The following is a 13523-nucleotide window of genomic DNA, read 5'->3' on the forward strand; positions in this document are numbered from 1 at the left end:
GATTTTGGTGTACTTTTCTTAGATTGGTTTCAGTCCTGAACTTTACTTTTGGTGCAATAGAACAGATAACATCCCTGAGAATCCAATTTTTTTTTTTTTTCCTTTCAGTAGTTCTATCCTATTGTCCATGAGGCTGTTTCTGCTCCTATTTCAGGATCAACCCAGCAGTAATATGTAGATTTTGTTAAAAAGGAGGATGGTTAAAGACCAATAAAAAAACCAGACAGCCAACTTTTTTGTACCCTCTGACTGTTCTATTAGTCTTTTCCCTTGTCTTCCTGAATATCAGGGTGAGAAATGATCTCTCAGTGAGTTCGCCAACAGACATAAGCTTGAGTACTCCCAGCACTATACCCGTGACCAGACAAATGCAGGCGAGAAAAGGGAAAGGTAGCTAAAGTGTGAAAAATTGCGAAAACAAAAATATTCCTGTATTCCAGTGGGATTCCTTTACGACATTCATTTAATTGATATGATCTGGCTTATTGAAATGAAGCAAAATATTGCAACTGATTCTGGAATATGAGTAGGCCTGGGAGCCTGGGTTTCTTCTTGGCTCTGTCTTGCCTGGTCAAAATTTTCCCTGTTCCTTCCTGGGTCAATGACTGTATTGGAAACTAGAGACTTCACTTCCATAACACATGTTTGTATTAACAACTTAGGAGACCTACAATGGAAGAAGTTGGACAGGACCCATTGGATGATGTGTAAGTAATAAGAACGAGGAACTAGGCCGGGAAGTGTCAACTACAATCCCATAAGGAAGAAAACCTTGACTACACAGGACTTTATCTCCTCAAGCCCAGAAGTCTTCTAGGGAGAAAAGAGTTTGGTTTCAGTTCTTTTGGACTTTATCATACCATAAGTGGGGTTTTCAGAGACAACTAATATCCCCCAAAGCAAATCAGTCTTATTTGGGGAAAAGATCCACCCCTGTCCCTTTTTCCCAGCCAGCCTATGCACCTACCTGACTAGGGTGAAATGTATTCAACATAACAAACTCCTTAGGAGACTTCAACAAAAGGAGACTGAAGAAAGTCCTCTCCCTTGCAGATATTTAAGTGCTTTATAGGTGTGGCTTGGAATCTACATACTCCATATAAAATTTTTAAAAACAAATAATTTTGGAGTATAACTACTCATATGGAAAAGATATTTTTTGTCGGATAAAAGATTTGTGTTTTAATGGATTCTACTTACCATATTTAAAATTGAAATGTGATTTGACTCCACAAATTTACTTAATGTAAAACACTGTAAAAATCAATTTATCATGGAAAATGGTAATGCAGAGGTGGTTAGGCATAGTAACAACAGAAGATGGAGGAATAAATGAGATGACAGCTCATATGTTTCCCTGTCCTGAGTGTGGTAATGAAGATGATTTTTCTGCAGGCAGGAGATGATGGAAATACCGAAATTAGAAGTCACAAAACAAAACCTTGACTACTTGAACTCAGACCTTGAAAAGGACCTGCAGAGACTGGATGAGGCAAATCAGGTCCTTATCAAAAAAATTCAAGAGAGAGAAGAAACTATTCAAAGGTCAGGTTTTGCAGTTGGTGGGAGAAGGGCTTCTTCTCATCTGAACTCCCTTTGGGGTGGAGAGAGGGTGGAAGGAAGGTTTACTTCTTTGTCCATGAATCTGGGTATTATTCAAATCCTGAAACATAAACAGTGGTGCCCTTAAAAGGTTTATGTACAGATTTTTGCACTTAATTACATGTTGCATTGACATCATATTATGCACAGATTTTTGCATGAAAGTACACATTCGGTTGACATTTTATTGCCACTGCATCAGGTAGTCACTCTGCCCCTTGAGACCTTGGCAGTGGCTTCCCACCAGGGGCCCTGGCAGCTTCCTTAAGTCTGAACCACACCTGGGTTCTATTTTTCAGTCTGGAAAGAGAGATTAACCTGTCAGCAGGACAAGCCAGAGAGAGTGAGGAGCTGAACAACATCACATCTGAGACAGAGGAAGCCCTGAGGGACCTGGAACTGGAGACAGCAAAGCTGGTAAGGAGATGCCTAGAACAGGACAGTCTGATGCATTTTGCTCTCAGCCTGCTGCTCTCTTGCCCAGGGGACCATCATCACAGTTCATTGCTGTGTCTGTGGAAATCACAGCTGTTTAAGGGAGTGCTTTGGGAATAATATGCACTTGGAACGGGGCAGGGTGTGTGTGTGTGTGTGAAGCCTGGGCTCAGTCCTCAGACCCCCTCTGTGGGGCCCCGTGCACTTTTCCCGATTGGTACCCCCATCCCCCAGATGGGATTGCAGTGGCCTGGTGAGTGGGAGGGTATGAGAGCAAAGTGGAGTTTATTTCCTTTACCTCATTCTTTTCCCCAGGAAAGGAATAAGGAGATCCTAAGAAAGAATGTGATGGAGGTTCAGAAGAAGGTAAGATGAGCCATAGATCTTCAGGGAGAGGTCCCAGGATAAGCCCCACCCTTGAAAAGAGGCTCATTTCTTAGGAATCCCAACAGAGTCAGCATCTTCCTGGATTCCCAGGTCAGACAGACAGGAAGAGGAACAACGGGCAAAGTGGGTGTGCTCCCTCTGGACTCTGCTGTCTGAATCTCTCAGAACAGGCTCTGATTAATTGATATCATCATTTGTCCTCTGGGAATTACAGATCTGGGCTGGGAAAGCTGAGGACTGTGAAGGGAGAGATTTGTCCCTCCCTCCCCCAACTACTCTGCCCCGGTTTATTGTTCTTTCTTCTCACCTCACCTTCCTCGCCTCCTTGTGCCACACAAGTTTTCATGGCCTATGGGGACAAAAACGTCTCTCCGGCTGGCCTGGTGTCAGGCAGCTTCCATAGAAAGGAGACGCTTTCCTGTCAAGCATCTATCTGGAATCTGAATTAATTAATCACCACTCTGCCATCCTCAGACCTTCAAGTCTGACTCTATCCCAGCTTTCACATCTGCATGCCTTACTGAGTGTTTTTATAATTTGGGGGATGGCATTTCAGATTTCCAGGAGATTTAAGAATGTTGGCCTTGATAAAGAAGCCCTAAAGCAGATGTTGGCAGAGTTGAAGGTGAGTAGGAAAGCAAAGCTACATATTTTCTGGGATAGGTGTCAATTGTGAGTTTGGGGTAGAATGGCTCTCAAGGTCTCCCCCAGGCTAGATATGTCTGTATGCTTATGGAGGGGAGCCAATGTCCTCTGTTCTGTATTCTCTACCCCCTGACTTATTAGTCACACTGGTAGCAGAGATGACTGCAATGGTGCCAAAGTGGCGAGAATTGTCCCAGAGAACTCATCATCCATTAGTCAATAGAACACATTCTGAATGCTCATCAGGATATGCCCTCATGAAACATGATCTAAATAGCAGACAAACACACATAGTCAAGGAGGAAGAGAATACTGTCTTCTGTAACCACACAGGGATAAATCAACAATTGTATCTGATTTTCCAATCCATGGCTTATAGACCAAGGAAGTTTTATTTTTTAAAAATTTTAACTTTTTCTTCAGCTAGAAGGTAAATCCAATGAGGGCATGAATTTTTGTCTCTGTTGTTCACTCCTATTTCTCTAGTGCCTAGAATAGCATCTGGCACATAGTAGTAGCTCAATAAATGATTGTTGAATGAATGAATGACTGAATTGCATGCCCAGGAGGGCAGAAATCCTGCTGAGAAGCTCTTGCAGCTTTATGTGGCCACTATGGCAATTTGGCTGAACCCACCATGCCAGAGCCCTCCTGTCCTGTTTTTCTCTGGAAAAGAGGCAGGAGATTTCTTTTTTACTCTGTGCATCAGAGGGCATGTGGGTGCACCCTGTGACATACAAGAGGGAGGAAGGGGCTGGTGCTTTGGTTGTTAGGACTGGAAGAAGGATTATTAGGTCCACAGATTGGGCAGTTACATGACCAAAGCTTAAACATCAGCTCTGCCACTGTGTAATGTTAAACAAGTTATTCACTTAACCTCTCCTTGCCTTTGTCTCCCCACCTGCAAAATGGGGACAATAATAGTGCCCACTCCAGACTATCATAGCCTGCCTCACAATATAATAGCTATTATTGGCCATATGAACTTTACCTATTTTCTTGCCTCAAAAGAGTGCCATTGCAGTTCTCACTGTGGTGTAGTGGATTAAGAATCAGACTGCAGTGGACAGGGTCACTGTGGAGGTGAGGGTTCGATCCTTGGCCTGGAACAGGGAGTTAAAGGATCCGGCAATGTTGCAGCTGTGGGGTAGGTTGAAGCTGTGGCTTGGATTTAATCCCTGGGCTGGGAACCTCTGTATGCCACTGGTACAGCCATTTTCCTAACTTCTGCTGCCACTCACTGTCTTCCACAGGTGAAACTGCAAAAGTCAACAGAGTCCTGTGCAAATCAAGAGAAGGAACTGGTCAAGGTAGAGGCAGTGTCTCCCCCCATGAAGTGTCTGTTCAGGATACAACTGGGAGAGAACCCCAAAGAACTTAGAAACAGAACAGGTTGAGGCATGGGAGGGGTAGATATAAGAACATCTGGCAGGAGTTCCTGTCGTGGCGCAGTGGTTAACGAATCCGACTAGGAACCATGAGGTTGCGGGTTCGGTCCCTGCCCTTGCTCAGTGGGTTAACGATCCGGCGTTGCCGTGAGCTGTGGTGTAGGTCGCAGACGCGGCTCGGATCCCACATTGCTGTGGCTCTGGCATAGGCCGGTGGCTACACCTCCGATTCAACCCCTAGCCTGGGAACCTCCATATGCTGCAGGAGCGGCCCAAGAAATAGCAACAACAACAACAAAAAGATAAAAGACAAAAAAAAAAAAGAGCATCTGGCAGATGAATCTCTGATTCATCTGCAGGTGAAGGGAAAGAATGCTTATAAAGTACAGGTCTTGCTATTTCCTCAACACTTTCTGCCTCAAATACTCAAATACTATTGTTGAAACCCAAACCTAAGTGCCCTGAAACATCTCCTGTTGTCTCACCTGAGAGGCACATGAGAACCCGGGCAAATAACTTCCTTAGCTTAAAATTAGACCCTGGCCATGAATGATGAGATCATTGCTTTGTGATGTGGTTTCTTGTTCTTGAGTAAGAAGTTGCTAGGTAACCACCCAAATGTCCAATGTGCCAGTTGGCAGCAGCCAAGGCTTCGCTGTGATTTAATCCTTGAAATCTGTTAATTCTTGTTCCTTTCTAGATAGAGAGTGACTATCAATCTGTGTATCAGCTCTGTGAGGACCAGGCCCACTACATAAAGGTACACTGCCTCTGGAGGAAAGTCAGAGTACAGTATCGGCAGAATTTCTCCAACGTCATGGGCTCTTGATTTCTCATTAAGGCTAACATTTGCCACTGGGGAATATGCCATTTATATAACAGCAACAACAAAATGGATCTATGCTAAAGATGTACTTTGTGCTAGGCACTGGCATATATAGAATTTTATTTTATTTTTTAAAGTGATTTTTATTGGAGTTCCCATTGTGGCACAGCAGAAGTGAATCTGACTAGGAACCATGAGGTTGAAGGTTCCATCCCTGCCATGTGTAGGTCACAGACACAGCTCGGATCCTGTGTGGCTGTGGCTGTGGGGTAGGCCGGCAGCTGTAGCTCCAATTTGACCCCTAGCCTGGGAACCTCCATATGCTGCGAATGTGGCCCTAAAAAGAAAAAAAAAAGGTTTTCATTTTTTTTCCATTATAGTTGGTTTACATATGTATAGTATTTTAAAACACACATCATATAGTATTTTTCTCAATCAGTTTGCTTAATAACTCTTTGGGAGTCATTTGTTATGATCAAGAGGACACATGTTCAAAGAAGTTTGGTTACTTGCTCTGAAAATGCAGCTAGTAAGTGTGAGATCTAGGATTTGAACACAAGCAGGACCCAAAGAGAGAATTCCTTTTTCTTTTTTACCATATGTATCCATCTAGTGCCTGATATCTCCCAATTTTTCTTAGAACACTGTCCTACTGTGTGTGCACATTCATGAATGTACTATTTGGAATATTCACAGTTAGTCTTAGGAGACTCTTTCATCAATGATACAGTAATGAAATATATGGAAATTCTTGGTTATGATCAAAATTTATTTTATTTCCATGGGAAGAAATACCAGGAAATTCTGAGGCAGATGGAGAAGGAAAAGGAGGTGCTCCTTCTTGAAAAAGAAGTGTAAGTTTGGGAAAATGAACTAGTTGATGGACTGTGGCGACAAGCCCTGGGTGGTCTTTGAAGGGCAGATTTATTCTCAGACCAGTTTGTGTCACTAAATGGTTCCCAACAAGTTAGTCCTGTCGACTTCTGTTCCATGTTCTGTACTGGAAAATTATCAACATCCAGGCTTATCTCTTGCCTTTCTCAGCACCTGATGTTTAAAAGGTCTCTTTTTGAATGTTCTTTTTTTTTCATGGGTCCTAAGTTGAGTGGTATTCTTGAAAATTGACTGTGCTGACCCCTTTCCCAGCACATGGTGAATCCACCACACTGACTGGAGGCCCCAGCAATACCCAGTTATGTACACTTTGTATCCATAGACTTGTGTGGTTTAGGACCTGACACTCTTTTGTTTTTACTTTTTGTGTTGTGTAGTATGTTGCTAATATACATAGAGTGCAAAAATCTTAAGGGATGTGTTAACACCACTCAGATTGAGATATAGACCATTCTGAGTATCCCAAAAGATTCCCTTATGTCATTTTCTCAGTCAATATTCCCTGCAAAGGCAACCATGATTCTGAATTTTATCATTTTTTTTTTGTTTTGTCTGATTTGGGACTTCACATAAATTCAATATGTCCTCTCGCTTCTGGCTTTCACTGAGCTTCATCCACATTGCTGCATGGCCCTGTGGTTCATCCTTTTCATAGCTGTATGCTATTCCACTGTAGGAATACGGTAAAATCTATCACTTTTACCATTGATGAACATTTTGGTTATTTCCAGTTTGGGACTATTCAGCTAATGTGGCTCTAAACATTCTTGTGCATGTCTTTTGGTAGACATAGGCACTCATTTCTCTCATATGCCAAGGAGTGGAATTGCTAGAGTACACATTTGTTTGGCTTTACAAGACAAAAACAAACAATTTTCCAAAGTGCTGTACCAATATCTCCTCCCGTAAGAATCTTTGCTAGTTCTGGTTTTTCTATTTCCTCATTTTCATTTGATATTTACAGTCTTTTTTAATTTTAGCCACTATGGCAGGAGTGTAGTGATATCTAAAATTAGTTTTAATAATGCATTTCATTACTGATTATTAAAGTAGTATATCTTTTTAAATGTTTATTGAAAATTCAGATACCCTCTTTTATAATATATCTTTTGCCTATATATTTTGGAGATTGTCAGTCTTTCTCTTATTAATTCCTAGGAGTTCTATACATTTTTCTCATAAGGTCCTTTGTCAGATATAGATATTATAGTTATGGCTGTCTTTTTTTACTCTCTTAATAGAATATTTTGATAAACAACTACATAATTTTAAGGAAATCTAATCCATCAAATTTTTTTCTTTTTTTTTTTTTTCTTTTTAGGGCCACACCTGCAGCATATAGAGTTTCCTAGGCTAGGGCTCTAATTGTAGCTACAGTTGCCGGCCTATGCCACAGCCACAGCAACACAGGATCCAAGCCATGTCTGAGATCTACACCACAGCTCATGGCAATGCCAGATCCTTAACCCACTGAGCAAGGTCAGGTATCAAACCCACAACCTTGGGGTTCCTGGTTGGATTTGTTTCTGTTGCGCCACGACAGGAACTCCCTTCTTTTCTTTTTCTTTTTCTTTTTTTTTTGTACATGACTTTCTTTAGGTCATAAAAGTATTGTCTTATACTTGCCCTTAGAACTTTTTGTTCATTTTACCTTTTATATTTAAGTTTATATTCATCTGGAATTTTTTTTCCTCCTGTGGTGTGAGTTAGAGATCAAGATTACTTTTTTTCTATGTTGATAGCCAATTGCTCAGCACTGTTTACTTAAAAGTGCATGCATTTTCAGTGGTGCCTTGTTTTATAAGTAACCACATATGTGTGAGTCTGTTTCTGGATACTTTTGTGTATGCCATTAGTCTATGCTTCTATGCTTGTGTTGGTACTACGCTTTTAATTCCTGTAGCTTTATAATTAGCCTTGATTTATTGTACCTTAAATTCTACAACTTTTTGTTGCTCTTTAAGTCAATCTTGGCTATTCTTGGCCTTTTGAATTTCCAAATATATTTTAAAATTAGTTTTCCAATTTCTACCAAAAAAAAAAGGCTTGCTTAGATTTTTATTGGAATAACAGAATCTATAGATAAATTTTCAGGCTAATTTTCAGTATCTAAGGACATTTTGTTCTCTAAGCCACAAATATTATTATCCCCCTGTGTATTTAGATCTTCTTTACTTTCTCATAAATATATTTTGTAGTTTTCTATAGAATGCTTGTGCATTTTTCATCATCATTCATCAGAGTTATTCCTAGGTATTTGATATGCATGTTTTTTTGGCTGTGCCTATGGCATGTAGAATTTCCCAGGCCAAGGACTGAACCCTTGGCACAGCAGTGACCTAAGATGCTGCAGTGGCATTATCAGGTCCTTAACCTCCTGCGCCACAACTCTTGATATTTTTGATGCTCTTACAAATAATGTACTTGTTAATTTCATTTTCTATAGATAGAATAGATTACTGATTACTGATAGTATATAGAAATACAATTGGTTTATAGATTCAGTTGGCCCTTGAACAACAAACATGGGGGTTAGGGCTGTAAATCCCCTGAACAGTTGAAAGTGCATGTACTATTTTCTCTTCCTCAAAAACAAAGGAACTGATAAATGACTCATCAAAGGGCAGGAAGCTGAAACAGCTTGGATGGACTCGGGACTCAAACCCTATTTCTTTTGATTCCACATATTGTGAACACAAGCTTTTCTCCACATGTAAACATCTGTACAATGAAAATATTGTATATGTTGAAAAAAATCTACCTATAGTTTAAGCCTATGTTGTTCAAGGGTCAACTACGTTAAACTTGTATCATTGACCTTGCTAAATTCACTTATAATGATTTGTTTATAGATTCTTTAGATTTCCATCTATAAATAAAAAGTTGTATTTATACCTTTTTAATCTTTCTACTTTTCTTTTTCTTGCCTTATTGTACTAGCAAAGACTTTTAGTACAATACTGACAAGAGAAGGTGAAAGTGGGCATCCTTGAGTTTCACTCAACTTAGTAGGGAAGTATTTTATATTTCATTAAATAGGGTATGTGAGTTTCTTGTAAATAGATTTAAAAACTTCCCTTTTGAGTTTGTTGAGTTTTTTTTTTATTACTATGAGCATATTAAAGTTATATATTGAAAGCATCACTTCTTTTTCCCCCTTGCAAATGTACCAGTGGCACTTCATGTTTAACAGGTCTCAAATTCCAACATATACTCCCCAGCACTGCATGACTAGTCCAATCTTTGCTCAGCTCTTGAGGAAACTTCTACTTTCTGGGCTTTTTTGGAATCTTGAGCTACCCATGTAGAGCTTAGGAGCCAGCTATCACCTTGATAGGGAAGTTCATGCAAATATTTGACCTCATTTCTCTGTGGTTCCTTTCTTCCTTGGATTTTTCACCTTATGGTCTTAAACTCCAGCCTCTGTCTTTTCAGTCAATTGATCCTATGCTTGTTCCTTGGACTCTATTCCATGTACCACAAATTGACAAGTGCCCTTGGGGAAAAATCTTGGATGAGTGAGGAGGTTAGGTCACTTTAGTATGTTTTGTATCCCCTCATCTTCTGACTACATTCTTCAGTGTATTCAAATGGCTGTTTTATGTATTTGGCCCAGTTTTTATAGTTGCTTATAGAGTTGGTCTAATCTGATATAAGCTATTCCATCATGGCCAAAACCTGGAATCTGTAACACTGCCCTACTTGCTTCTCTATTTGATGATCACAAAAACATTCCCAAGCAAAGGCTAGTAAGTTTTCACTGGATCTGACTCTCTGACAGAAAACAGCTCTAAATTCCGAACAACAAAGCAAAACAAATGAATGAACAATCAGAAGGCACTGGAGAATGAATAAAACCAGGCAGATTCCAGAGGTGGGTAGACACTTGGAAGAAGGGAAAGGCAAAGAGTGATTTCCCCATTTTATCACGTCTAGCCTGAGGGCAAGCTAAACTGAATGTTTGAAAGTCAACTAAAATACTTGGAGAAAACCTACAGTCTTTCTGGGATGAAAACAGAAGGCAGAGTTCAGGATAGTCAAACTGCTGTTGGATAAAAAAACAACAACAAAAAACAGAGTGCCAGAGATGGAGAGGCTCAAATTTTGTCTAAACTCCACCCAAATCACAATCTGACCTTGAAAATCATGAGTGCCCAGGTCAGTCTGGAACAGCCCAGCTGAGGATATCATACCTGAGCTGAGGTTTGAACTGCCACCAGGAGACAGGCTTTTCATAGTGGGAATCTTAACATCAGGGTTGCATTCCAGTTATTCTTCATTGATCATCTTTTCTCTGGAGAATGGACTACATTTTCCTGCTTCTTTGTATGTTAGCAAATTATGAATTTTGAATATTGAGCATTGTGAATATTTTCAAGAATCTAGGAAATAAAACATAGATGCTGCATGACATAGAAAGGCACTTTTCCTCAGCCCCACAGATTATGTTACTTAATTCTTGGCTCTGATCTTTTTCACCCAGAATCAAAGCCCAGAACAATTCCTCCCAAACTGTGAAACCTGGGTCAATTCTGGTGGAGACCATCCAGAGCAACATGGTAAGTCTTCCTGGTCCCACATTGGAGTTTTCCTCTATCCCTTCCTCCTCTGGCTTCTTTCTTCTTGCCCCTCCCCCCTTCCCTTCTTTTCAATAACCCTAGAGTTAGGAGATAAGGAGAGACTCAGAATCTTGCTTCACACCCTGGCAGCTAGGAAGTGGCAGAGCCACTGACTTCTGAGTCTAAGCTCCTAGCTGCCCTGCTATACTGCCTCTCTTTGAGCATACGGACAGGGATATCCTGTGACTTTTTTTATTGCTTCCCACAGGAGAAGACCATCATTAAAAAACAGAAGAGAATCTTTTGGTACAGGTAGGTGGTAGAATCTTGTTTGTTTTTCCTCCTAGCCTAGGGTATATTCACTCTGTAGAAGTAACTTGATAAGAGCATACAGAGTAAAGGTAAACACATCCACCAACCAGAAAGTATCAGGCAGCCCCAGATTTCCCCCAACCCTTCCTTCCTTCTTTTCTCAAAGTCAGAGTAATACAGGACTTGGTGGCTGGAGAAAGTGGCTATTTTTGAGAAGTTCAAGGTGAAGCTTTCAGATTATGATTCACTTTCAATTTCTATTCCTAGAACCCTTAGTTGGGCCCATTTCTATTTTTTATATCCAGAACCTGATAATCTGCTTTTCTCTTCACCAGAAAGTTTCACGGTGCATTAATTTTCTTAGTTCTTTTACTGCAGGCTTTAAAATTTCAGAAAAAAATTTGAACTCTCTGCCTTTTCTTTTTTAATTTTTGAAATGAGGAGACTAACTCTGAAATGTTCTGTGTGGCACTTCAACAAAAAGCTTCAGTTTATAACATTTCAGAATAGTTAAAGTGCTTTTTTTTTTTTTTTTTGGCTGCACCTGAGGCATATGGAAGTTCCTGGGCTACGATGGAATCTAAGCCACAACTGCAAGAAACACCACAGCTCCGGCAACTCCAGATCCTTAACCCACTGCACCACCAGGGATCCAACCTGCATCACCCCAGAGACAATGCTGGATCCTTAACCCGCTTGCTGTGGTGGGAACTCTGAGACCGAAGTCTTATGCCAGTTTTCAGGGTGGAATTTTCTTGGGTGCACACAAGAAAACACACACATGCAATTATTCTTTGAATTGGTTTCTTTTGGCACCTGATGTTTAAAAACAACTGACCCTGATCATTTTATGTGGATGTTAACGTCGGAGATGGCCCCGACTCATTTCAAATTCCAGAACTGCTCGCTATGGTGAATCTGAAGAAGGCTACTGATCTTGAGACTTACACATGTGATGGACGGTCCTGGATGTTTTCTGACAACCCCCAGAGAGGTCTGCTTATATAGTACCTGGAAGCCTTCACTTTCTCTAACTCTTCTACATGGACATCTATTCTGTTGGAGGGCTTAAATGTCAGGAGGGCTGCATTCGATTCCTCACCACTATGTCCATCTTTTCTGTCATTGCCTGTCCCCTCCCTTTGCCCTTTGTGTCTCCGATCCCCTCTTCTCCCTCAGGTTGGCCTGACGAAAGCACCTCACCTGTCCTTAATGAGTGCGATGTTCGCCTCCTGCTGTTGGATCTTGGTCTGTCTCTTTCCCCCAGGCTAACGATGCATGTCTCTTTGCAGGCATTTCAGGTGTCTTGTCTTCATGGTCATGATCTTCATGAAGCTGCTGGGTTATGTGCTTTTCTACCTGCAGTACATACACCCAGACCTCCTTGTGGATGCCCTGCCCTTGGTAATGAGCAGAGACACCTTGAAGAGGCTGAGGGACATCTTATTTCCCTTCCTCACTCTAGAGGTGGAAGAAGTTCTACCGCATTAGTCTGGAGTGGCCTGGGGTGTCATGCCGCACCTGAGTGGGTGGGAGGAGGGGCATGGCTGAGGCCCCAAGTGGGGGCTGGGCCAGGAAGGAAGTGGGAGCTTTGACTCAGAGCTGCTGCTTGGACCCCAAACCTCTTCATTCCATCCCCTTCCCTTGCTTTCCCTCCAGAGTGTCTCTCTTTCAAATAAAAAATATGTTTGACCAGAGCTCACTGTGTTGGTGGTCTATGAAATTGGTCTATAACACATAACACATTACCTTTCCTAAAGCTCTTTTATGAAGTTCCCTGGTGGTTCAGCGAGTTAAGGATCTGGCATTGTTGCTGCTGCAGCTCTGGCCACTACTGTGGTGCAGATTAGATCCCTGGCTGTGGAACTTCTGCATGTGGCAGATGTGGCCAAAAAAAAAAAAAAAAAGCACTTCTTTTATTTTATATTATTCTATGTCTTACAGGAGTGAGGTACCCTGAAAAGCTGACCTTTACATGTACACAAATAGTCATTCTCAATTAAGAAGAAAATTACCCTAAAACTCTAGGATTATAATAAATCCAAATCCTAATTCAAATTCCATCTCTTCCATAACAACTCCTCTGATCCCTCCCACCCTGAGACAGTCCCACTTGCCTTCTTCCATATGCCGCCTGTGCTGTCTCTGGGCTTCCCACGCTGCCCTGCCCACTTATGCCTGTAATGCCATTACTCTGTGTCTTGACGGCTGAGGGCTGGGCTTCTGACCCTTGATTGTATCATCCCACAGCACCCCAAGCATGGTGTCTTCACAAGGATTCCTTGAAGAATTTGTCATTCCCTTCCATGGTATGTGGAGTGTGACAGGTGGAACCATGAGTCTAGAATCTGCACTGTGAGAGCTCTTTCTTGCTGGTACAGCCAAAAGGGGATCGATGGTAGAAGCGAGGGAGGTAGAAAGATGTGGCACAAAACACAGTCGTGTGGCCAGCCAGTGGTGTCTATTGGGTGCCAA

The 13523-nt window shown here is 41.4% G+C and overlaps 1 protein-coding gene across 1 annotated transcript; it reads left to right on the plus strand.

Moving 5' to 3' along the window:
• Positions 1–672: 672 nt before the first annotated feature.
• LOC125136741 (transmembrane and coiled-coil domain-containing protein 5B-like) lies at positions 673–12685 on the plus strand. Its single transcript, XM_047797534.1, has 10 exons — positions 673–707; positions 1836–2019; positions 2353–2403; positions 2981–3049; positions 4323–4379; positions 5158–5217; positions 6073–6137; positions 10661–10736; positions 11005–11048; positions 12341–12685. The coding sequence occupies exons 1-10, from the start codon at positions 673–675 to the stop codon at positions 12537–12539; spliced, it is 840 nt and encodes a 279-aa protein (XP_047653490.1). The 3' UTR covers positions 12540–12685.
• The last annotated feature ends 838 nt before the right edge of the window (positions 12686–13523 follow it).

Source organism: Phacochoerus africanus, chromosome 9, assembly GCF_016906955.1.
Source record: "Phacochoerus africanus isolate WHEZ1 chromosome 9, ROS_Pafr_v1, whole genome shotgun sequence".
Taxonomy (NCBI): domain Eukaryota; kingdom Metazoa; phylum Chordata; class Mammalia; order Artiodactyla; family Suidae; genus Phacochoerus; species Phacochoerus africanus.